Here is a 27,081-nt window from a genome sequence, read left to right as displayed (position 1 = left end):
GGCAGAATCGGTGTAGTGGGAGAGGCTGGTTTGTTGACTGACTTTGCCTGCGCTGTGGCTGCCACTGGCAAACTAGCTAGCAACCTTGTCAGTGTGAAATTCATTCAGTTTGACAAGATGTCAATAATGTAACTTTTGTCGTAGGTGTCGCCACATGTTCTGGCACAAGAAGATGATCGCCCGCAGATGAATCCCGTGTTAGCGGACCAGTTTTTTTGTAACCGAGCACGACGTGGTTTTTGCTAGCGTTAGCTTAAGTTACAGGATTGACAAGATAGACGGCTAAAGTTCCTCCGGAGGGAGATGGGTAACGTTAGGCTGACCAGAGGTAGCTTATCTAGCAGGTTAGCCAGCTGAGTGCGACATGGAAATAAGAATATTCCCAGATGGATTTCGACCATAAATAAACTTGTTTATTCGGGCCGCTGTTTGAGTACTAATCTGAAAGGGCTGAGCAGCAGTGTCCGGCCGTAGCTGTCAAACTCTCGCTCGTCCTGGCCACTGCGTTGGCCTAGGAGGCTAGCAGCACGCTAGCTAGCCGCACGTCTGGCTCATCTACCAAAGTAAGTATGTGCACCTTAATAATTCGTCGACAGCCTGATATGGTTTATTTTTCAACGTGTACAAACGTAAACCTCTAACGTTACTCGATTAAGTTGCTTAAATTTGCATTGTCTGCTTACATGGTAGTTAACGTTAACTTACATAGGTGGGTGTGTGAGGGTGCTAGCGTTAACTTAATCTATTGAAGCTATAGCTAGTCGTAACACGCAAGATCATGGCCTTGATGAGTTTGTCCTGCAGTTAAGTTTCTGATATTTGACTGGAACTGGGATTTTGCAACTTGACATTGTAACCCTTGGGTGAACTTGCCATAACAACAGTCATCGTCCGGTAAATGTAGCATTTTTTTTCCCTTTTGGTTTCGACATTCATATTCACCGTCAAGATATTGTCCACTTAGATATTTCCATTGTTAAATTATAAAACTGATAAAGTAGGTCATGTTAAGATTTAAAATACGGGTATGTGCCAATTCTATGCTCCTGAAAGTCGGAAGTATTGGTATGTTGGAGCTTCGTGGCGAATAATTAATATAAAGCCTTGTCTAAATTCATATGAAGTTTATTGCCAGGCATCCTTTGGTCAGGGTTTTTGCAGAAGTTAACAGTGTACTAAATTCACTAATGTCTTAGGTGCCATATCCTCTTTCTCTCTTTCTGTGGAAAATTAGTCGATTACAGGAGTAGCTGACTGACATAAAATTTACCGTCCATTATTATGATAATCAATTACCATTTTACTTACTAAGTAAAAATGTTGATTCGATATTTTCAGTTGCTCAGTAGTAAGGTTGTGCTCAGTTTCTCAGTTTAATTTTTGGAATTAAATTTTTCATTGGATTCTTGCAAATTGCTTTGGCTCTGAGAAACTGTAATGGTCATTTGTCACTATTTTCTGACTTTTTATATATTACAACATTACTGGATCGCTCAAATAAATAATTTAATAGAAATAATCGCAGTCACCCTTGACGTTTTTTTTTTTTGTGTTCTGGTGTTTTACAACTTTGAATCTAGGTGGATAAGATTTTTTGAACAGATATCAACAGAAAAAGTTTCATTAATGTCAAAATGAAAAGAAATCCATGGAATAATCTGAGTTAAGTATTAATAAAAAACACAGAATAACCCCTCAAGTAAATATTTAGAAGAGAGTCTTTTGGCAGTGATTATAGCTAGGGCTTTGAACAACTGGATGCTGTAATTTTCTCTTTTGCCGTCCTGCCATAAAGGTTGGACTGGTGAAGTATCTGGACAACAATTTTTGTATCCACAGTGTCTCCCATCCTAGCCATAGAAACCTGTATTTCTTCCGAGTTGCCGTAGTCCTTTTGGTGGATTCTTTCACTAATGTCCATCTAGTACAAATGCTCACTTTTAGAGGAAGGTTTGCTTATATCCCTTTCCTGATTTACATTTTTCAGTAACTTTGTCACAGAATTGCTTTGAAATTTTGGGCTCTCCTCCTTATTATATTATCTCTAATCTCAGACAGAATGCATTCCAGTAGTTTAAACGTTGTTACATTTTTAATACTGAAAAAACATGTTGGGATGTTATGGTAATCATTAGAACCCATTTGATAGGCTGTTCTTTAATTGAAGTGCGGGTGCTAGGTGGACTGGTTACATATAAAAATGAGGAAGGGACACCCAGCAATGAAACAGCCTATGTTGCTAGGTTATGACTGTGGAAGAAATACAACACCCTTAATTCAGCCCTCAGTTTTTATATAATACTATCTTTGAGGTAAGAGGAGTAGGGGTTAGCTGAATAGCAGCTGTTTGGAAGAGGGGATTTATATATTCTGCTTTGCCTCTTGTGAGTGCAAAATGTTTACATCTTCCAACAAGGATTGTATGTAGACGCATGTCCATTTAAAACTAAGTAATTAATGAGAAAATGATACATTTGTAACTTGGATAACACTAAGCTGGTATTAAAAAGTGCCATGCAGCAGGGCTAAAAATCTCAATACCCCATTTAGAGTGAAACTTCTTTATTTGATAACTCTCATTGCAAGTAGCCTATTTTTTAATTAGATTTACAGCTTTTATAACCTTTCACAGACAACGTCTCCTCTGTACTGCAGTTTTGTGTAATACTAATATAAATTCTGATAACAGCAGAGACCGTGTTTCCTGATCATGATATTAAATTTAGTAGAGGAAGTCGTCATTATTTCTGCTGACATTTTGCATCTTGCTAATTGAAGGTTTCGTGTTGTTGATGGCCTTCCTGCCAGCCATGAACACTGTGACAAACACATGCCCTGCGGTGCACCAAAATGGGAACGCCCATCGGGAATCTTCAGACACAAGACCAGAAACTGCTGTTCTGAGGCTTCATTTCTACCACAGCAGCCAGGGAGCAGCTGACTGCAGCTTACTCAGCTACCCACCAGGGGACTATGTGGCTGAAGAGCTGTGTATAGATGCAGCCAAGGCATGCAGTGAGTATTCTAGCTCTGCAAGCCTGCATAAAGGACCCCCATTCATGTCTTCTGCTATAACCCAGGGCATGGGTCCCAAGATAAGGTTATCAATAGGCCACAGTGAAACCTATGGGCAGAAAAATTGTTGGTTTGTTCACTCATCCCCATGCTTTGTTTACAGTCTGTCTAACTTTCCTTGAACTCTATTTAAAGATAAGCAAAAAATATGGTAGCTTTGCTTTGCTTGGTGTGTTTTGCAGAGGTACAATTTCAGAATCAAAAGTATGATGCAACTAATTCACAGATCAGTGTCACGCTGTGGGGGGCTGGACTAACCTGCATGTTGTTGGAATCGCATGTTATGTGTTTGATGATAAACCAAACACAGCTGACATTTTAGATAATCTTTATTGACCATTTGTCCACCGTTTGTTGGTACTAGAAACAGATAGTTTTCTAATGTGTGTCCTGACGCATAGTCTATTACATTAAATGCTACTCAGAGCTGCCCCTGAACTAAGACAATTTATTATAGAAAATAAACAAAGAAAATGTATTTTTATCAAGCTAGTTACACGAAGTTAAGAATAGCTGTACCGTTTTAAAGAAGACATTCCATTATCAAATGGAGTGCAAGTTTACAGAACATAATGTGGTTTCTCATTCTTTGTATGCTTTAGGTATATCACCTCTGTACTGCAGCCTTTTTGGTCTCTTCCGAGAGCGGGACTCCTTGTGGTTTTCACCGAACCACATCTTCCAGCTTGACGAATCGGCTTCAGAAGATCTGTTTTTTAGAATAAGGTAGCATTGTTTTGCTTCTGCATTGTCTCTTCGGTATCTTTTCCAGATTAAAATTTTAATATCCTTTTCACTTAATGCATTTGCTTTATTACCGTTTAACACAGGTATTACTTCCCTGGCTGGTACAGTGGTGGAGCATCCAGGGCGTATCGATATGGGGTCGCCAAGGGGTCAGAAAGCCCAGTCCTTGATGACTTTGTAATGTCATACCTCTTCTCTCAGGTAAGCACCTCACCATATAGCCATCCTCTTTATTACAAAAAATGGTTAGAAATGAGTGCTTTATAGTAACAGGTTGAGTTTAACAAAAATATTCAAGAGCATCACGAAATTGTTTGTTCATATGTTGCCTTGCAGCCAAGTATTCTACATTAGGCATCAGGAAAACAAGCAGCAAATATCCTTAACAGGTGCAGTCATATCAATTTTGTTAACTTGGCAGTTAGGATTTCAGTCAGTTGCTTTAAACGAGAGGGCTGCCCATGTGAGCAAGTGGCAACACCAACAGAGCTGGCACTTCAAGTGAGTGCAGTTATAGCCCTAACATGAGAGGGAACTCGGTCTATGGAAGCAACTTTGCAACTTAAAAAATTAGAACAAAATTAAGTACCAACTCGCGTTTTTCTTTGTTAATTCCAAGGCTTTTTCTGTGCTGAAGATTTGACAAATCATAGCAGGCTCAAAGCAGAGCCATTGTCCAAAAATGTCTAGGGCTGTAGTCAACCAAAGAAAATCTTGGTTGACTGAAATCGTACCTGCTGTTCAACAAATCGATTGGTCGCGGGGGGGAAAAAAATCTGCACATTATCTCTAGATTTATTAAATCTGCCACAGTGCACTGAGCGCAATCTACCTGGCAGTGTTATTAGCCTTAGTATTTGCAGCATAACATATTGAATTATTACAATTCTGATACCTTCACACTAAAAGTGTTAATTACGAAAGTTAACGGAGCATCCTAATGCCAGACAAGTTAGCCTACCGTTTTTAGATAATATGCCATGTTGGTTGTTGAGCTGTGATATGCAGACTGCTGTTTGCAAAGTTTACACTCAACTTTTTGGTGATCTGTTTTAAAAAAAAATGCAGCCACACCATCGATTTCGTTGACAGGGTGTCAGTTAGTTTGGAGCCGACTCCGAGTAAATGGTCAGTAAATGTTCAGTTAACGTTAAATAAGTTAGACCTAGCGGTCACCATTATGTTGTGCGAGTTCCCTTTGAGAGGTAGTCCGACCCTCCTGCTGCCGAAAGTAATGAATTAATCCTGGAAGGCTATCTATGTAGCACTTTTCTCCTTATGAAAGTAACATCAGCGATTGTCCAACCAATGAGAATTTGGTTGGGCGAGAGCATATCAACCAACCAATCAACCAGTTGACTAGGAGACTACAGCCTTAAAATTGTCATTGTTTGCTGTTAAGTTCCTGTCATTGTATGAAACAATTAAGTCTGCCACACAAAGTATTGAAATGGCACAGTCAGGATGCCAGTAAAGATTGATTACTGACACGGCAAAGCAGGAAGCAGCTCCAGCACCTCAAGACTTTTCCCAGGTTTCCTTTGTGGAATTTGACCAAGTGCTAATTTTGGGAGGAATACACGTCACGTTAGCATAATATCCACTATGACGATAAGGATCTTAAAAGAGGCCCTGCATTGTTATCTAGTCTTGTGGCACCGTCATGTAGAGGGGCCCTCTGTTTGTCTGTTTCCCGAAACTTTCTGACTTCCCCAGCCTGTCTGGCTGTTAGCCCCAAGCCCAATGGTTCCTATCGGAGATATGAATCTTTAAAAAGGAGCTACAAATATATAAAGAATGACAAAAAGTAACTTTCTAAAATAGCTGGGCACTGTAGTTTTTAGCAAACATTACTTAAACAGGAGTAAAAATTAAATGTTTTTGGGGACTGTTTTCAGCTGAAAATTGTGGCTAAATAGTATTTATGGCACATGTTCATGGTAATTAAGAAAGATGTCACCCAGTGCAACAACGGCTCATTTATGGAGGGGCTATCACTGAGGTTATATGTCCTTGTCTGAGAATAACTAATAATAACTAATGTTGATGTGTGATGAATACTTTATAAATAATGTTGCATTAATTATTGTTGGGGATTTTTGTGGTAATGCATATATAGTAGTAATTTATTTATTTATTTATTTATTTTAAATGAAGGCGTTCGAATACTGATTGGACATTGATTACGATGGCAGTGGTCGAAGCTTTGAAGCATCGGGTCTGTCCTAATCACCAGACCTGTCCATTAAGGCTCCGGACATTCTTATTATATATGTGCAAACTGCACCATGCAAAAATGTTCGCTGCTCAACATGTTACATTACCAGTGTTGCTGTGGGTTGACAGGGGGGGTTAGTCTGGGCCCATTGTGGATTTTTGCCCCAGGGCTACTTAGGAGGTTAATCTGGCTATGGAAGCCATATTGGCTCACAGTACTATTGCATTATTAAAGCTGTAGCTTTCACAAAGTCTGAAAAGAGTAAGCTTTCCCTACCATGGTTAGGAGACCAAATTGAGGATTGAGGTCTAGTAAGTTCCCTCTGGTTTTGTGTGCTTGAATGGAGTCTCTTTGTTGGCAGTTTGAGTACTGTCCCTGCATTTTTGGTCAAAGGAAAGCAGAGTTGTAATCATAGTTTAGTTTTTTTTTTTATCCCCACATGGCATTAAGAATAAAATGTCTGTGTAGGAAATGAGGAGAAAAATACAGTAGAGACTTTTTCAGATGTGTCGTCATAGACCTACGTGCCCTCAGTCAAGAAATTATTTAGACAAACCACACTGCAATAGAGAAGATGTATATAGTATAGGTGAATCCAGGTAACTTGAGCCAGTAATATGACTGGAGCTGAACTCTTAGTGAACTAAGGATTATGTGGAATTATGCCTGTGGAAACCTGACCCTGTGGCTTGGGAAAAGCATAAAATGGAGAAGGGAAGCACAGCTGCAGGAGTCATTTGAGGGTGTAGTACATTGTGTGTTTGCAGCCATTAAGCCATTACACTTGGCTTGCATTCACATCGGACAGATGTTGTGTTTTGCTTTGTGAAGGATATTTTTAATTCCTCACAGCTTAATCTAAAGATGAGCTTCTGTGTTTGTGATAAAGAGAGGCTATTATGACTTGCAAGGGTAAGTGTGTCTCTGCATTCGCCAGTTGGACGTTGAGTAATACAACAATAAAAACTAATCAAAAGCCTTCATTTTTCAAAGGACAATAATAAAACACAGAATTTGGTGTATTTTGATTAAATTGTCTTTTTAGTGGGAAAGAGTGGGGAGAAAACACCCCTACTGCAAACACCACCAATGCACAGTATCAACAAAAAAAACAAAAACTCTCCATTTGTCAGTTGAAGGTTAAGTAATATAACAACAGAAGCCAAACTTTTCCCTAATGTCTTAAGGACATTGATAAATAATACTACATGGTTATCATCAGAGGTTCTGTTCACATTAATGATGTGGTTGCAAAAAATAAAATGAAAGCTCCAATGTTATCTTGTAGGTCCAGTCTGTTGAGTGTTCACAGTAACATATTACAATAAAAACAAGAGTTGTCACCATGATGTCAGATGAACTGACAGGAAGCTCATTTATTGATCAGTTGTGCTGAGCTGTCCTCCTGCACCATCAGTGCTACAAGGACCTGCAGGGGAAATGAAAACAAGTTTGTTCCAGTGACTGACAGCAAGTCATGTTGTACCAAACTGTTCAAGCCGTTATTTATCTTTTCTTGTGGTTATGTCAAGCTCATGAAGATGATGAAGTACTTGTTTATGAGCATCTGTCACAAGTAACAAGGGGTGAATTGAATCAGAAAATGGACAGGAACATGGTGAGGCCCTGATCAGTTGATAAATAAATTTGTGCATGCCATGTAATTCTGTGGCCGGGTGCTTTCCTATTTAGAAGCCAACATAGAGACACCTTTGTGCAGTTTTTGGGCAATGACATGGTTCAAATACTTTTAGGGAACATACCCTTACACTGCTGTAATTCTGTGAATTCTTACACACACACACACACACACACACACACAGTATACCGACTTTGGTACTTCACATGTGAGCATAAGGTTGTAGACATACTCTAGCCAAGTACATGAAAAGATAGTGACTGCACTGACAAATCTGTACACACCTGTATGCATTAAGTGCAATCAGATAGGTTAACCTGTAGTCGTTAAAGCCACTGTGCTACTCTCATCTCTGTGTGCAGTGGAGGAATGACTTTGTGAATAGCTTGGTGAAGATCCCCAACTCCCATGAGACTCAGGAGGAGTGCCTCGGTATGGCTGTACTCGACATGACAAGGACAGCCAAGGAAACACAGATGTCACCACTGGACATCTACCACACTATAAGGTACAAGTGAAAAACAAAGGCTGCTTTTGACCAGATCTGAAATGAGTACCAGCTAAGCACTAATGGATGTAATGGAGCCATTGCAAAACCTGATTTTCAGCACTGATACCAGTACAATCCTTTTTTGATACTTTAGTTTGTGTAATTTTAGCATTTTTTTTTTCTACAAAACGTGTTTTAGCAAAGCAAAGCAAACTTCTGACACAGAATTGTCTAATCCTGTCTTAACAAGAACAGCTGTACAAGATTTTTGCCAAAATAAAATAGCGTGAGATTAGCAGTTATGATTCAAGTCAGGAAATTTCTGATCAGACGGTAAGTAAACAACGCATTAAATATCAGCTCTCAAAAGCTAACAGTTTTCAATTCTCTATATTATGAACACAATTTTTTAACTCAAAAACATATTGAGATTCGCAACTTAGCCCTATTGCGTAATCTAATGTTAGTCAAAACTGAAGTTTCTTTTCTTTTAACAGTGGAAAAGTTGTATGAGTGATCAACTTTTCTGTTCAACCTATTAATCTGTTCATGGCTTCTTGTTGTATGTTTCAAGCAACACCTTGTGTGTAAACACAACATTCAAAATAAAAGTGACGTGCATATTTAAATAATTTAATATTTGTAATGAATTTAAGACATTTGGCTTGATGCTAATAACAAAAATCTACTGAATCTCGTCTAGCTACAAGTCCTTTTTGCCAAAGGACATGAGAGCCCAGATCCAGGACTGTAACTTCTTGACACGTAAGCGAATCCGCTTCCGCTTCAAGCGCTTCATCCAGCAGTTCAGTCAGTGTCGGACAACAGCGCGCGACCTGAAGCTTAAGTACCTCATCAGCATGGAGTCCCTGGAGAAGGCCTTCTATACGGAGACCTTCCAGGTCAGAGATCTGTCCAGCGGACAGCACATCATCTTCGTGGCAGCAGACACTGGCATCCAGTGGTGTCGAGAGAAATTGAAAGATTCTGACCAGGTTGGTGCTTGCATTACGTTTTTTTTTTTTTTTTTTTTTTTTTGTATAATTTAATTAACATGTTGGATTTTTAACTGACTTTTACTCAGAACAGTATAAAATTAGTTTAACACAGGAAGCCATTAATTCCTGGGTCATCATCATAAAAGGAACTAATTCAAAGACCAGTTTTGAGGCCAGAACTACAGTTCAATACAACTCTAAAATGTCACCCCAAAAAAAAACCAGCTAGATGAGAAAATAAAAAAAAACTGAATAACACATCCCAAAGCATGAGCAGTGTTTCAGAATAAACTACATTGGCCACATTGTTTATAATGAGTGGCTGTGTCACTCATTGTAACAGAATGGTTTTTGAATGTTTTAAGGATAAATCGTTGGTTTCTGTAATAAAAATATGAAGTGTTACGCTTATGTTATGCTGTTTGGCCAGGAGCTGCAGACCTTGTGTGACTTCCCTGATGTCACTGACATCAGCATCAAACAGGCCAGCAAGGAGGGTGCTGCGGAGAGTCGGGTGGTCACCGTCAACAAGCAAGATGGCAAGAATCTGGTAATTTCACTTTTTAAAGCTCTGCCTTTCCACTGTTATCACCAGAACAAACACTGTGAAGCATTTGGTTTCCTTGCCTGCCTTTTCGTGCAGAGAGAAATATAGAAAAACATAATATGGTGTCAGATGCATAGTCTAGTTTGGTTTACACCATCACATTTGACAGAATCCTGCTGATGTGCTATGTTGTGGTTTTTCATACATTTCAGGAGCTGGAGTTCCCTAGCTTATCTGAGGCGCTCTCCTTTGTGTCCCTCATTGACGGCTACTATAGGCTGACTACAGACGCACATCATTACCTTTGTAAAGAAGTTGCACCTCCGAGGCTCGTGGAGGCAATCTCTTCTCATTGCCATGGCCCAATTTCGTAAGTGAAGAATAACAAAGCTTTATTTATATTTTACCAAAGGCATTAATAAGGACTGTCACTTCTTCAAAAATCAAGTTTGAATGAATAATTACTTACACATAATTATTTGAATCAATTTGAATGCAATCCATGTAGCCTAATCCAAAATTTAATTATTGAAATGACATGTTATGCTAATCTGTGGTACCTCCACTGCTTCACTCAAGTGTCAAGCTAACAGATGAATCCTCAGGGTTGTTGCCACATTACCTAAAACTTTCAAAAACAAAACAACAGTTACTCCTCATTCTCACAGAGCTTAGCCAGGCAGAAAAAGAATTTCAAATGGGCACAGCTGCAAATTGTGTTTTCTACGTTTCTCAAACTTGTACTTCCACCACCTCCCGTGTTTACAGCTCAATTGCACAAATCACCTCGGTTTTGGCAGCAATTAAACTTTCCACATTGGTGTTTAGTACAGAGTTCTACAGGAGGAATTTGCTTAAACAGCCTCAATTCCTTGTGGCATGGATTTCACAAGATGTTGGAAACATTCCTTTGAGATTCTAGTCCATGTTGACATTATTGCATCACATCATTTCTGCAGATTTGTCAGCTGCACATTCACGCTGCCAATCTCACTTTCTACCACATTACAAAGGTGTTCAACTGGATTCAGGTCTGGTGACTGGGGAGGCCACTGAAGTACACTGAGCTAGTTGTCATCTTCATGAAACCAGTTTGAGATGACTCTTCCTTTGTGACGTGATGCGTTATCATGCTGGAAGTAGACATTTGAAGATGGTAAATTGTGGCCATGTATCAGAAGCACTCAAACCAGCCTGTCTGGCACCAATAACCATGCCAGGTTCAAAGTGACTGAGATCACATTTTTTCCCCATTCTGATGTTTGATGTGAACCTTAAGGGAAGGTCCAGTCCTGTATCTATAGGATTTTTGCACTGCACTGCTGCCACATGATTGGCTGATTGGATAATTGCACGAATAAGCAGGACAGATGTAAGGCCTAATAAAGTCCTTGATGAATTTACTATATATTTCAAAATAGTGGCCAAAATTTCCAAGAATTTCTCAGGTGGTTGGTTTTTAGATCCTATCCAAGCAGGTAATATTGAAATTCTCTGCTGGGATACAGGCAGTAACCTGCATCTTGTGGGGTTTTTTTTGCAGAATGGAGTTTGCCATGAACCGGCTTCAGAAGTGTGGAAACAAGCGGGGGATTTTCATTTTGAGATGTAGCCCTAAAGACTTCAACAAGTATTTTCTGACTTTCCCTGTTGAGGTAGGTAACCTCATGTGGTAGCTGGTACATTTCACCATAATAATAATATTAATAAAGATGATAATAATAATGATGATGATAACAACAACAGTAGTAGTAGTAGTAATAGTAATAGTAATAATGATGATGACGATAATAAAAATAAAATGTGGGGGGTTGGGGGTGAGCAGCTGGTCAATCGTGGAGAATAATATTCTAGAGTTTCCAGCATTCTCTGTAATAATCTTGGGAAAGTAATCCTTTATTGCCAGACTAATTGCTTTTTATAGGCAGTCATGGCTTATTAGTATATATTGTAGGGATCTATGAGCCTAGTTTTCCTCCATTTTCTTTCAGCTGCCTGAGAGATTCTCTTAATCTCATTAACACGTATTGTTTAACCATGAGGGGATTTTGTCAGTCAACCTCTTTTTAACCTTAAGTGGAGCAGCAGTATTTAAAGCAGATGAAAAGGTATTGTTGAATTTTTCCAACCATGTAATTTAAAGAGCAGTCATAACTGTGTAACTCGAATGATCTCATAATATTCAAGAACTTTGCTTCAGCCTTGCCATGTAGGAATCTCTTTTGAACCAAAAATCCCCTTTTAGTCTTGGTTGAGATTAGGCTGGCGTCAAAAAACAAACAGTGATGGTCAGAAATAGGTGATTCAAATACTGAATCATTCTCAATGTTAACCCTGTTGTTATTAATAAGTCTAGAGTATTACCATGCTGAGTGGCTTCATTTATATGTTGGATGATTTCAAAGCTGTCCAGTAAATTCACAAGCTCCATAGCTTTGGAGTCATTCTTTTTATTTGTGTGAATGTTTGGGTCTCCGTTCAGGATTATTCTATCGTATCTAATGATACCCAGTGAGAATTTTTGTAGAAATAGTGACGAATACCTTGGTGGCCGATTTACTCTATTGATGAGTAGTGATAATTCTGCTTTCAGATCAAGAACAAGATATTCAAACGATGTAAATTCCGCCAGCTCAATGCCATTACACAAAAACTGTGTAGAGAAAATGGCTGCAATCGTTCCTGCTTTCCTGTTTTGTCTGTCTGACTGATAAAAATGATAGTTTGGAGGACAAGCTTCTGTTATCGTTGCTACACCAGTAGTGCTGTGTAGCCAGGTTTAAAAACATACAATACAAATTCTTTTCAATTATCAGAGCATTAACCAAAAAGGATTTTTTTTTTTTTTTTTTTTTTTTTTAAGCTAATGATCTGACATTAAATACAGCTAATTCTGTGACTGGAAAGGAGCATGGTTGTGGCTGAACATTGGCAAATTTAAGATAACTGAGGCAGGTACCCGATGGTCTGATGGCCACATTGTGTTTATAATGTGTTTGACCATGCCACCGGCTGTTTAAGGTCACCAGTATGATTAAGGAAGCGGCATAGGGTCTGTCTCAACTCTGGTAAGCACCTGAGCAATGATGTCTGTGGTTATTACCGTGTAATAGTTCATCAGTTTGATGAACAGTTGATCTTCAGCGAGGCAGCTTTAACTAACTCTTAAATGGCCTGCCCACCTAGATTAAGACCCGCCCAGGTAGATAAAATCACTCGGTTTCATTTTACATAAATCTTAAATTAGAATGCCTTATTTCACTCTTTTGAAACTAACTAATGTTTGGCCACACACCTCCCTTAGTTGTGTGCGCTGCAGTAACTAAGTGGAGACTATGGGGATCTCTGTGCGCAGCCACTTAACTAGCATCTACCGATAGCCTTCTAGTTTGGCATTAAGGGTCTCGTGATTGGGACAGACACATCCTCTGAATGCCTTGGATGATGTGGAGCAGAGGGTCCTTTTGAGGGGGGAGAGATACAGGCTGTCTGCCTGTGTGCACTGTCCTTAGCGTTTATCCACACATTTGTGTTTGGATATCCCAAGAGCATGACATAGGTTGGCACCAAGTAGTCTAGATCCAGTGATGTGTGGATGAACCCCATCAGGTTTAAAGCAGTCTTTACAGTTCTAAAAGATAGTGAAATTGTCAATCAACTTTATCCAGTGGGTGAGGCACACTGATGTAAGCCATGTATTCAGGCCAAGTAGTCTGCTAAAAGATTGGATTCCTTTCGCCAAAGTTGGAATGGTTGCTGAGATGAATACATGTTGCGATTGCATGTCGTTCAGTTTCTCCAGTAGTGGGACAAGTGTTTTTTCAGGACCTCTGAGCCAGTTTTCCTTCACAGAATTTCAAAAGACCAGGTGTGGATAATAATTTTCATATCTACACTTGGATGTGTAGAGAGGGTAACTGGCAGGCCTTTTAGCACCCTGACAGGCAGCCCCTTATCAGGCACAATACTGTAGCATTTTACCACGTGGCATTGCACTAGTGCACAGTGGTGCAGTCCTGCCTTCGAGGAGTATAAACTGCGGCGCAGCATCTTTGTGTTTAATAAGCCTTCAAACTGGACTCCCTGGTTTGTAAATCATCTTGTCACCTGTGATGTAGCAGCACATCTACAGCAACACAGCAGTCTGAGGTTTTTATTTTTGATCCGCTGCTATTGTCGCTCTGAAGGATCTGACCAGCATTCTGTGCCAACTTTCAGTTCTTGTGCTATAGACAAATTTTGGTTGTACAGGTTCAATACAAAGTTGTACTATAAAAGGCTTCATGTAGTAACGCATTATGTTCTTGTTTTAATCCCCAGTGTTTTCATTGTAGAATAGAAACCTAACCTGGTGTCCCACTATTGTTGAATAACTGATGATTCATGATCTGAAATTTAAATTACATCCATTTCTACTATCTTCCCTTCCCCCTTCTGTGTTCCAGGTGTATGACACTGTAGAATACAAGCACTGCCTGATAACCAGGTCTGCCAGTGGGGAGTTTAACCTCAGTGGAGCCAAAAGAAACTTCAGTAGCCTGCAGGAACTACTCAGCTGCTACCAAAAGGAAACCATGCGCTCTGACAGTGTCATTTTCCAATTCAGCAAGTGCTGTCCACCTAAAGCCAAAGGTAAAGCTAACAGATTCAATCATGGTAATTCAACTGCTGATCAGGCTGGTGTCCATAGGTCTCCAGCTGTATGATTTTTAGATGCTGAAGAGACAGAGAGAGACTGCATTTGGCCTCCTGATAAGAAACTCTGTCCCCAAAGAATAAATCAACGGCCCTACACATGTTGATGCTCATCTAGTGGACCCCAATTTAATGCTCACTATTGTCTTATTCAGTGAGTTTTTAAGCATATACAGACTAGTCAAAAAAATTTGACGCAGAGCATTTTCCGAACTGGGATGCATGAACTAAAAACTAACTGCCAGGCTGGCTCAAAGGTGTCTCAATCCTTGTGCTTTCGTAATTACATGAAAAATGGTCAGAGTTAGGAATTTTGATAACAGAACTTGATGAAGAAATGCAGAGTTTCAACATGTCACATACTCCATCTCTGACTCACATACTCCATCTGTGACACATTTCTCAAGTTTCTCTGTCAGTTGGACACTGTGATCACTTTCAACTTAATAAAGTGCAACAGGTAACTGATTTAATATAAGATTGTTTTCCCTCCCTGTCCACCATCAGAAAAGTCCTGCCTGCTTGTGTGCAGGAGCAACAAGGCCTCAGAAGTGCCTCTATCTCCGTCTCTACATCGACACAACATCAGTCAAATGGTGTTTCACAAGATCAGGAAAGAAGATCTGGAATTTGTAAGCTTAGTTTGCATTGTCAAGACTATCGTGTCGTATCGTGTCTTTTCTCATCTATGTAACTAATGTTTATGATTTTCAAAATGAACCTGCAATAATGATCTTCCTGTCAGATGGAGAGTCTTGGTCAAGGGACATTTACGAAGATCTTCAAAGGGGTCCGCAAGGAGCTGGGAGACTATGGCCTTGTGCACCAAACAGAAGTTATCATGAAGGTGCTGGACCAGGCCCACAGGAATTACTCTGAGGTGTGTGGATTTAGAGCTGTGAAAAAAGTCTTGTTTGATGGGACACTGGGCTCGGTTTTTACAGCCACTAATTGGTTATTGGTAAAAATACAGAAAGTAAATGGTATTGAAGGTTAAAACTGCAGTGTACATATCATGCTACACTAGGCTGTAGAGTAGAGTTCTTGAGGTGTTTTTATTACTACCAGGTTAATAGATTGACTTACAGTGCCATTCAACTAATGTCTAGACCACTGATGGCCTACCAGTGGTATATCTACCCTGAGGAGGACTTCTGCATTTGCCAGAATATACCTGGAAGGATTATGGAGTAACTCAGCTGATTAAAAAGAAGTCAAAATAGATATTTGCAGTGCTGGATAAATGGCTGAAATGTCCAGTTTGTAACAGTATCCCCTTTTATATATTGATAGTGTTAATTAACATAAATTTTTAAGTAAATTCAAATAAACGCTTTCGGAACACGATAGGTGGTGTCCGTGAAGTGAATGAGGCTAATCTGATATGGCAGTGAGTTTATGTCAGATTAAAAAAAAGGTTGAGAGATGTTACATTTTCAGGAATCTCAATTGAATCACAGGAGTGTAACTTTTTTCTGACTTGGGCACATACATAATTTGGTTTTCTATCTTTGTCTTGTCCTGCAGTCTTTCTTTGAAGCTGCCAGCATGATGAGCCAGTTGTCACATAAGCACCTGATCCTTAATTATGGCGTGTGTGTCTGCGGAGAAGAGAGTAAGTCTGCTTTAGAGAGATGTCCAACCTCTCTCAACTCGTCGTGCTATAAGCATACTGTACGTCCTCAAATGTCCCCACAGTACCCGAGTGCCTGAGGCATGGTGGGCTATTCTTAGGAGGATTACAATACCCGGCCCCATAAACTCTTTCACTCTGCCACACTCTCACACACACGTGTCTTTATTGCTCAGACATTGCACAGATTAATTGGAAATACTATGGTGGAAATTCTGTAAAAGCTCTGGACACAGACTCAAATAAAGCACAGAAAACTGACAGATTATCACAATACTGATATTATTTTAAAGGAAAATTTTTACTTAAAACATCTCAAAACTTAAAAAAAACAGCTACTGGCAAAGTACCTGGCATTTCTGGGCTTTTTTTTTGTTTGTTTGTTTGGTAAGGTATTATTTTTATTTGCATGGACAACTGACAGACGTAAAGGAGCTTTATCATTTTCATTTGTGTTCGTTTTTGGTTATTCAAATGTAAATTTTTGTGTAACTATTTGTCCATACTGGTGTAGCTGTCAGCGTAATCTGTATTAGACCCATAGAGAGCCACTAAAACTAATGCAATATTGAGATATTTCCAGTTTATCTACAGTAGAGTTTAAAAGACAATTTTACAGCTGTCTAAAACCTCAAGAGTAAACCCCCTACTGGGTGTTTAACATTGAGAAATCCATTGTAGAGGACTCAGACGTGCCACTCTTGGCCAACAAGAGACAGTTTTGATTAAAGCTGCAAGCAGTGTTGATCGGGCCTTCGGGGGTGTTGAGTTGACGCAGCTGTGCACTTTCGTGACCATTGGACACTGTGTGAATAAGTAAGATGTTATTTCTCCTAGGACGAGTTCATTAAAGTATGGCCCTTGTGAATGGCCAAAAATACAGTTAAACTTAAGAATACATCCAAAATGGCTGACTTCCTTTTGGGATTTGGTCATGGCACCAAGAGACTTTTTTGATTCTTGGGATGTTATGTGCGCTTACCAAATTTTGTACATCTAGGAGAAATGTTCTGCAAGGGCTACTCTGTTGAAATTTTGTAGGGGGTGCTATCAAGCCATTTTGCCACACCCAATCCAGAGATCCCATATCAAATATTAATTTGCGTCACTTCTGACACGTGCCAGGTTTTGTGAGTTTACGAGCATCCCTTGTCCCTCAACAACAACTTCCTATTTCATGGTGAAACAGCAAAATTTGCAGCATGACATGGGTAACTCAGTTTGATGAAAACTCACATTCTAAACAATGAAGCATCATCAAGGTCTTAAGGATTTTTGACCACGTTTGAGGTAGTTTGGGTGAACCTGCAAGGCGTATATCAAAGTATAAAACATGCTATTTCCTGTTGCCACTAGTTGGTGCTATGATTGTAACTAAATACTGGCATGTAGATATCTTAAGGCCAGAACTCTTTTCAAACAGGTGCAGTTCGGGGCAAATTGGACAATGTCTATTTAAAGTACAACAACTTCCTATTTCATGGTGAAACATTGAAATTTGCCGTGCCGCCACAGCCACAGGGCTCGACAAAAACTCAAAAGTTTAAGAACTTTTCATTGTTAAGGTCTGTAGATTGCAGTGACCCAATTTTAATTCGACCTGGTAAATTCTAGCAAATATTGCACAGTAAATTCAAAATGGCTGACTTCCTGTTGGATTTAGAGTATGGCTCCTAGAGGCTTTTTTTTTTTTGAAGTCTTAGGATGTTACATGTGCCTACCAACTTTCGTACATGCAGGTGAAACATACTGTGAGGGCTACGTCATTGAAATTTTGTAGGGGGCGCTATCAAGCCATTTTGCCACACCCATCTGCAAGACCAATAAAAGTTTTCAAGCACCTTTGGGCCCTCAAAAATGCGATATATTTTTGTAAAAAACAGTATTTATAAGTGGGGGAAAAAAAACAATGTTGCTGGAATTTACTGACACTAAATCATTATCTCAGAAGTGGCTAAGGCCAGATATAACAAATGAATAAATACATATATGTCGGTGAATCTCAAGAGTGACACTTATTTCGTGCTCTCTCTTTGCAAGTGGCTTTGGTTAACACCATTTACAAAGTGGATCATAGGAGTAATAACATTATGTAGGAGGACATGAAATTGATATGTCTAAAACTTGGGTTGTGACCCAAGATCCTGAATAGATTTTTCATTTCAAATCAGAAAAAATGTTTTCTTTCAGACATCATGGTGCAGGAGTATGTGAAGTTTGGCTCACTGGACACCTATTTGAAGAAGAACAAGAACTCTATAAACATCCTGTGGAAGCTTGAAGTGGCGAAGCAGCTGGCCTGGGCCATGAACTTCCTGGTACGAATCCATGTGGTGTCAGATTTATTGCATTTACCGGCCGTTCACAAAAGTATTGAGTATGAAAATTTTGTGGCTGCTTCAAAAGATAACACATTTTATTGGGTAGACAAATTGTAATCAAAATTGAAATAATGTGGAGAAAAAAAAAGAAATGTGATTTATTGTTTTCTCAGTGTAAGAGACTGATAAATCCTTCTTTATCTGCAGGAGGGAAAGCATCTTGTCCATGGGAATGTGTGTGCTAAAAATGTTCTTCTGATCAGAGAGGAGGACCGGAAAGCTGGGAACCCCCCCTTTATCAAACTGAGCGATCCTGGTATCAGCATCACTGTCCTACCCAAAGAGAGTGAGTTAATCCCAGCCTAACTGTAATACACATCTTTAATCAACAGATGGCAGGAGGTAAATATCTAACAAGGTTGTGATGGCAGTGAGATAGCACCATCTTAAATCCACATTAAAATGGATTGTTTCACTGTGTGTGGTGCTTTGTTACAGAAAACACAGACAAACCAAGTGGTAGGACACTGGTATGCTATTAAAACAAAGAGTTTTGTTTAACAAAAATGAATTCTTTTTTATTGCTAGATGCAGAATGGTGCATTATAGAGTGCAGGAATAAATTCAATTACTGCTTAAAATAAAACTGAATCAATTAAAATCTTGCGTGAAAATGTCACTGCTTTAATTGAAAAGGAAACATTTACCATCAGCAGTGGGTTTAATGTTTTTGTTTGTGATCAGTCCTGATTGAGAGGATCCCTTGGGTGCCCCCTGAGTGTATCGAGGACCCTGCCAACCTGAGCCTTGCTGCAGACAAGTGGAGTTTTGGCACCACACTATGGGAGATCTGCAGTGGTGGGGAGAAACCTTTAGCAACCCTGGACAACTCTAAGGTAGGACCATCATTTATATCACATATATATGCATTCCAAACAGCATTGAAGCCAAACACAGAGGCCTCGAGCAAGTTTCAACAAAACTCTTTTTCAAGATGATGGAAAACATGCCGACCTGCTTAGGCATGTCAATTAAGCAGATGGTCTACTTGAGTTGTGTTAATAAATGATGGTGAAAGTAAATATAACTGACTGTTTACATGATGCATATTCACAATAATGCCATTGTGAATAGTCATACAGTCATAAAACTATGGAAATATAAGATTAAAATACATCAATCTGCATCAGCAATTATATATAAATGAACTGAAGCCAAACAGAACCATGAGATACGGAGAAATTCCCAGCCCTACTGCATCTTGTGTTGCATTTAAAACAAACACTCTGTTGAAATTAATTAATGTGTATATATCTATTATATTGTGTGTATATATATATTATATTGTGTTTGTATATATATATAGAGAGAGAGGATATGCTGTCATATTACTCGGCTTGCATGCTGTATTCTTATTCTTTTCAGTTTGCTTCTCTGCAAAATAAAATCCAAAATGTGTCCTTTCACCCACATGGATAATCCAAGAAAAGACAGATTCGTGTATTTAGATATTTTATATCATAGCGGGATCTTAACATTCAAATGAATAGAGGCTGCCTTTGAAATGTCTCTCAGAAAACCCTGTTCTACGAGGACCACCACCAGCTTCCTGCACCGAAATGGACCGAACTGGCTAATCTGATTACCAGCTGCATGGACTACGAGCCCACATTCAGGCCAACATTTGGTGCCATCATTCGTGACCTCCACAGCCTCTTCACACCAGGTTGGTCTATACCCCTCACCTGCCGGGCAGCCAAAATGCCCCTAATGGTGTCACAACAGCAAATTTACGTCACACCAATGTTGTCCTCGCATGCATCCTCTCACCCCAAAATCATTTATCATAGTGTCTTCAGAAACATGTCCATGAAAAGGGAGTCTCAGTTCCTGTTTTTATGAGGTCATCAACAGCTAATATTGGGAATGAGGCGAGGAATGGAGTAGGGATAGTGTTTAGAGAATTCCTCAGCAGTCGGGGAATGAGTGACTGAGAAAATCACTGTCAATTTCATCTGTGTGTGGTAAATGCAGGGATTGGCCCAAGACATGATTATCCCAAACTTAATAGACACCAGAAGCAGAGGAACAAAGATGGTCAAATTTGTCCTATCTGAAAATGCAGAAGTGACTTTAATTCACTCAGTAGATGTTGATTTATCTAACTTCGGAGCTGTCCCATCATCTCTTAAATGTACATATTTTTGTCTTTTGTGTCCAAAGACTATGAGTTGATCGTGGACAGTGACATCTTGCCAAACAGGACAGTGGGCTCTGCATGGTCGACCGGGGGCTTTGAGAATCAGGAGCCAGCTCAGTTTGAAGAGAGACACCTCATATTCTTACAGCAGTTGGGCAAGGTATGACGAAGTGTGGAATAACAGCTATCTGAAACCACTTTTGAAAACATTGCTTGCTTTGAAATATTTTTCAATGCCGTCCTTCCATTCCTAGATGCTTTCTACCTGAAATGCATTGGTTAACACGTGCATTGCATGCATGTATTTTCTCAGAAGGGATGCAAACCAAAACCCAGCCAGGAGTTTCTGCCATTTTGTATTTTTGGGGCAAATGCGGTTTCAATTAAGTGAGGTTATTCTTGTCCTTTTATATAAGGGCTATTAATAGTTTAATACTAATTAATAGTAATGGATTATCATAGGATTTTCATTTGACAGACCATTAACTTAGATGCTAACATTTTCTTAGTCTCATGTCACCTTATTCGTCAGCCTGTCGAGTTATCTAGTTAGCCGTTTGTTAGCCATTTAATAGTTGTCAAATGTAGTAGAGTAAATCCATCAAAATTCAAACATGCTGCACAACTCCTCTCCACTTCACCATGCTTTATTGACCACTTAACACTTTCAGCTGGTGTTCTGGAGAAGAGTTGCGCAGTGTGTTTTGATTTTGATGGATCTGCATTGAAGCTCACAATGCTCTGCACCTTGCTGCGTGTGCATTCTCAAACTAAGAAAACACACACAGTAAAAAATAAGTTAGACTTTGAGGAAAAATGACAGCTCACTGAAGATGGTCTAATTTTCAGGGAAACTTTGGCAGTGTGGAGATGTGTCGCTATGACCCACTTCAGGACAACACTGGAGAGGTTGTGGCTGTTAAGAAACTCCAGCACAGCACTGCAGAGCACATACGGGACTTTGAGCGAGAAATCGAGATCCTGAAATCTCTGCAACATGAGAACATCGTCAAGTACAAAGGGGTTTGCTACAGTGCAGGTACAGTTGAATTGTATTTAACAGCTTTGTTCTAGTACCTGTATCTTCCAGAACTAAAAACCTTAACTCATTTTAGAGTTGTGTTAGTTAATTTAAAAAGCTGGCACACACATTCACAGCTAGTTTCCCTACAGAAGGATCGATTATAAGACTAATCAATCAATGAAATCTCCAAACTTTTATGGCAGTTAAGTGCAAATGGTGAATTTGTTTCTTTTTGGCTCCCCTCAGGTCGGCGAAATCTCCGTCTCATCATGGAATATCTGCCCTTCGGAAGTCTGCGAGATTACCTCATGAAAAACAAGGAAAGGATTGACCACAAGAAGCTCGTGCACTACACTTCTCAGATTTGCAAGGTAAGTGCCTTCGTCCAGTTTTGTAACAGGCTTTCTGTAGCTGCTGACCACTCCAGGTACTGATGGAAAAAAAAACAAAAAACATTTTTTTCTGCGTTCACAGGGTATGGAGTACCTGTCAAGTAAGCGATATATCCACAGAGACCTGGCCACAAGAAATATTCTTGTGGAGAGTGAGCTGAGGGTGAAGATTGGAGATTTTGGCCTCACCAAAGTTCTGCCTCAGGACAAAGAGTACTACATGGTCAAAGAGCCAGGAGAGAGCCCCATATTCTGGTTAGACTGCTGTTATATTTTGTCTATTTTTTCTCTGTATTTCTCTGTAATGTTGAATTCTCGCACACAAAGAAGTCCTTACCATCCTCACAATGCTGTATAGAGTACAAAAAGTATTTTACTTTATTTAAGAAATTGTGTGCATTTTTAAAATATATCTTACCGGATTGTTCTAAGGTTTTAATTGAACTTTTCCTGTTACTAAGTAGGTAACCAATAATCTGCTTTCCATTTATTGGAAAGCTTTCCCTTTATTGCTATGACATTCTTTTGGAATCCAAACTGTGATACCTGATATAGTGTTGAAGTCGTCCTGTGGACCCACCTGTTTTGCAGGTATGCTCCTGAGTCGTTAACTGAGAGCAAGTTCTCTGTGGCATCAGATGTCTGGAGCTTCGGAGTGGTGCTTTATGAGCTCTTCACCCACAGCGACAAGATCTGCAGCCCTCCTGCAGTACGTGACAACACACTAACACACATGCATGCACTGGCTCTTTCACTGCTTGTTCAACTTGATTTATGTTGACTGCTTTCTTGACTGAGTGTAGACAACAGTATGAAAATGGCTAAACATTAAATGTGGCGTGCAGATTTAGAGAAATTTCCCAGAGTCGTTCAATGTGCAAAAATCATTTTAATTGCAAAAAAAAAGAAAGGAGTAGAAGTCCTTAATGAGCGCCTAATAACTCAGACTAACAGTCAGTTCGAATTACTGCCATACACGTCCACTAATCTCTGGGTTGGCGGTTTCGATCCCCGGGTCGTCCTATCCACATGTCCAAGTGTCCTGAGTTGCTCCCCTTGTGTGGGACCTTGCACGGCAGCTCCGTGGCCCTCAGCGCCCTTCGGAATGGGTGAAGGGTGAATGATGGGCAAAATTGTAAAGCGCTTTGCAAAGTGCTTTGTAAACCTCTACTGTAAAAAGGCGCTGTATATATAAGTTCAGTCCATTTAGCATAATACTGTGTATTGTTTGCTCTTATGACTGTCCTCTGAAGGTCCCATTTTAATTTAAGAAAATAGTGTAACTGACATGATACAGTGGCCCACGCATACCGACTAAACTGCAGTCTTTGTTGCATGTCATCCTCCTTTCTCCACACATTGCCTGTCTGCCTCTCAACTTGTACTATCAATTAAAGGCAAAAAAAGAAATATAGTACGTGTACTAGACGTTTATATCGCCTAATTGATTCTTTAAAAACACTCAAGCATTTTTTTTCTTGAAGGTTGCGTGTAATTTTAAAGACATGTAGTAACGTATATGAAACCTTCCATCAGCACAAATAAATTAACCACAAGGAACAGTCCTGCCAACCTGTCAGCGTCTTGCCCACAATGTATGTATTCAACATCAGAGTACAGCAATTCATGCTCTTTAAACAGAACAAACAAACCATGACGTTGGAACTCTGTTTATAGTCGGTTAATTGTCTGAACACTCCAAGGGAAGAGTCTTTCTCATTCCTCCTCCGCCCGAACCAGTATATAATAACAGCTTTAGGTGTTTTGTTGTATGCTGTTGATAATCTGAGCAGGATATCCAGTCTCAAAGAGCCAGGTGATCCAGAAGTCTAGTGTTATTCATGCATAATTACACCTGTTAACGTACACACTTTTCCATGCTGTATCTGACATCCCATTAGCCATGTTGACAGCAATAACGTTTCTCTGTTCATGTTACTCAACATATTTGGTTTTGTCTAAATCATAACAGCTTCAACACTCATGTTTTTAAGACATCAAGTACCGTACATGGACCTTTTTTAGATTTTAAGCTATTTTTATTATATGTAAGGATGTTCTTGTTTTCTCTAAATCGAACAGATTTTTTTAAAATCTGACTTTGGCTTGGTTTGTCATCACATTCCTCCTCAGGTTTTTATGTCTCTGATGGGGAACGACAAGCAGGGACAGTTGATCGTCTATCACCTCATTGAACTCCTTAAATCAGGCAGCAGGCTCCCTCAACCTCTGGGCTGTCCCACAGAGGTAGGAACATGTAATCCACTTGTTTGTTTAGCATGACGTTGTGTGAATGCAGCATAAACTTCTTGCTAAAACCAATGTTTGTTTTTTTTTCTCCCTGCCTCGTCTCTCAGATACATGAGGTCATGGAGGAGTGCTGGGACAACGACCCCAGCTTGCGTCCTTCTTTCAAGGAGCTCGCCCTGCGCATCGACCTGTTCAGGGACAGTAAGGAGTTTTAAAACAACCCAAAGTGCCCTGCTCCTCTTCAGCCGAGACGCTCTTAACATTGCTGTCAAGTTGCTGGCAAAGGGACAATAGGCAAAAGGCCAAAACGAGGTCCTTCTCCTGCTGAGTGCCAGACGGGTTTGGACTGGAAGAGTGGTGGTTCAAAACTAGGACCAGCTCGGAAACTACTGCCAAGGTGCCTTCAAGCAAGGCACTCAATTCCCATTTTTTGATAGTGCAGCGGCTTAGTGGCCAGCAGAGGAAATGGAGGTTTGGATGTGTCGAACTTTTAGAGGTGATGTTGCTGAAAAAGAGCAAACTTGTTCGGTCAAACATCCTGGATGAAGTTTTAAAAGGAAAGTTCAAGAGTTTGTAGAGACTTTGAGTAGACTATTGCCAGGCCTGAAGCTAGAGATGCTTGTGTCAAACAAGATCTCTGTGTGTGAGTGTGAGTGTGAGTGTGAGAGAGAGTGTGAGAGAGAGAGAGAAAGTGTGTGTTGTCCATACAAACAGCTAGCAGGGCTAGCTTTCACCACACCCTTTTCCCCTCACCTGAAGAGAAATTGACTAATAGAGCTGAGTGTTCTCTATGTAAGTGTGTATATACCTACAGTATATTTGTGTACATATGTCCAGAAAATTTTTATAATTTTATAAATTGAAAATATAGTAAATACTATATTTGAACTGCCAGTAAGGTGTCAGTGTAAATGAAGTACATACAAAAGTGATTTAAAAAATTTGTTATTGTTTTATTTTTTCATAATGAGAGGTGTTATGAAGATTAAAGAACAGTTTAATTCAGCAGCGTTATCTGTTAAGCACATTTTTGTGGTCCATCGCTATGAAACTCCTCATTATTTCCACATTATACATTCCTGTGTATGCGCCTAACACAATACATGAAGGAAATCCCATGGTTTTCCTTATCTTAAACACCATATATGCATCTTTAACGCTGGCCTTTTAAGCGAGGGGTTGGATGTAACATACTCTATAATACCGAAGATATCCATAATGATAAGTAGTGTGCCTCCCCCTCATGAAAGCTCTGTTTCTAGAGCACAGTGTCTTTAAGGGAACTTCATAAACCGCTGCTGTTGATCTTTACAGGGTAAAAGCTCACAGTGTGTGGGGTATTAGGTCCAAACTACTCATATTTACCATTTTACAGAAGACGCTGATCATAAAGACACATTGAACCAGCCGCCTCCAGACGGAAAACCCGTTGGTTCACATCCACCCTGCTATAAGGTCTTTTTGCATGTCAGTGTCTTAGTCGTTTCAGGAATGTAGCCAAGTTGAATCTGGCGTTCTGAAAGGAGTTCTCTTCAGGCAAATGTCAGTGTTTCACCAAGCATTTGATTTCTTTGAAGTGATACAGATGTGTGCACTTTAAGCTCTAATCCGCATAGCACTGCACTTCAAGGGAAACCATTTGATCATTTTAACCCCTGTAGGCAATGATACTGTAATACGTACTAACTAAAACCTCATTATGTAACTGCAGTAATAGTAGAACCGTGACTGAGGAGGTCACTTGGAGGGGTTTTCATCAAGTGTCTTAACTTCAGTTTTACAGAAGAGCTTTAATGACCCAATTTGGGGCAATTTGGTTTACAGACAGGCATCAAAAGAATAATAAATCTCAAAAACAACCAATTACATTTATTCGAGAACTAAGTGAAGTATTTGTAATTTATTTAATGTCACTTTATATTGAATGTACTAAATTTCAGTGCAAAGTATTGTACGTTTAGACTCGAGTGATTTATGGACACCCAAGGAAAAGAAAAAGGAAGATAAAATGTTTCACAAGTATGATACAGTAAGTAAATTATCCTGAGGTCAAGATCAAAGCTGATAACTTTTTACTTTAGGACAAAAACATGAGATATGTCCAAATTGTCAGTATCCAAATCAAATCTTTTTACTTAGTCAAAACTAAGTAATTAACTATAAATTACTAGATAACTTTAAGTTAATTAAGTCAAAATTATTACTTATTAGAAAGTGATTTTTGTTTAGTTAATATTTAAACTTTTAAGTTAAGCAAATGTGATATTTCTCACTTTATAAAGTCTAATACTATAAGTCTTTGTATTTTCTTTTTCTTTTTTTCTTGGTGGAAATGGGCTTCCACGGCTGCAAAGCTACAGTTCAGCTATAAATAGGCTTTGAGAAAAAGGTCAGTGAGATCTCTTTACAAAGGAACTTTGACTTTGAGTTTTAAAAAACTATTGATTTGCTTATTCTCCCTGATGAGAAGCTTTTTTTTTTACAAGCCAAATTCATTGACATTATGGCTCATGAACTTCTGTTGCTGCAATACTTAATACAGTTGTATGCAAAACTTTTCAGCATGCCTGGGCATGAAGAGAAGTATATACATCCTCTGCAACGAACAGACATTAAAAAGCAGCATTTCTTCCAACATTAATTGCACTTGTAGTTTTCATTTCATGAACTTAAAAAAATTTAAAATTTAACATTAATTGTGACGTGCAAAAGGTTAGGCACCCTAGTAAGACAGTACTTATTAACCCCCCACTTGTTTCCGAAACGACTTGGCTTGTCCGGATGTTGCTTTCCGTACTTCAGACACCGACTTGATGACTGACCGGCTGAAGTCGCAGGTAAGGTTTCCCCCT

At 39.4% G+C, this 27,081-nt stretch overlaps 1 protein-coding gene across 1 annotated transcript; it reads left to right on the top strand.

Moving 5' to 3' along the window:
- jak2b (Janus kinase 2b) lies at positions 1–25,219 on the top strand. The gene is made up of 24 exons (XM_040154785.1): positions 1–563; positions 2,779–3,015; positions 3,678–3,801; positions 3,906–4,023; positions 8,042–8,187; positions 8,873–9,164; positions 9,598–9,717; positions 9,927–10,084; positions 11,258–11,369; positions 14,160–14,346; positions 14,917–15,041; positions 15,155–15,289; positions 15,937–16,024; positions 18,233–18,360; positions 18,571–18,709; positions 19,108–19,259; positions 19,939–20,089; positions 20,587–20,723; positions 21,413–21,602; positions 21,834–21,958; positions 22,062–22,234; positions 22,571–22,688; positions 24,113–24,226; positions 24,337–25,219. The coding sequence occupies exons 2-24, from the start codon at positions 2,793–2,795 to the stop codon at positions 24,442–24,444; spliced, it is 3,363 nt and encodes a 1,120-aa protein (XP_040010719.1). The 5' UTR covers positions 1–563; positions 2,779–2,792; the 3' UTR covers positions 24,445–25,219.
- Positions 25,220–27,081: the final 1,862 nt, after the last annotated feature.

The sequence above is a fragment of the Xiphias gladius genome, chromosome 19 (genome assembly GCF_016859285.1).
Source record: "Xiphias gladius isolate SHS-SW01 ecotype Sanya breed wild chromosome 19, ASM1685928v1, whole genome shotgun sequence".
Taxonomy (NCBI): Eukaryota; Metazoa; Chordata; class Actinopteri; order Istiophoriformes; family Xiphiidae; genus Xiphias; species Xiphias gladius.
This window is presented reverse-complemented; position numbering and strand designations above follow the sequence as displayed.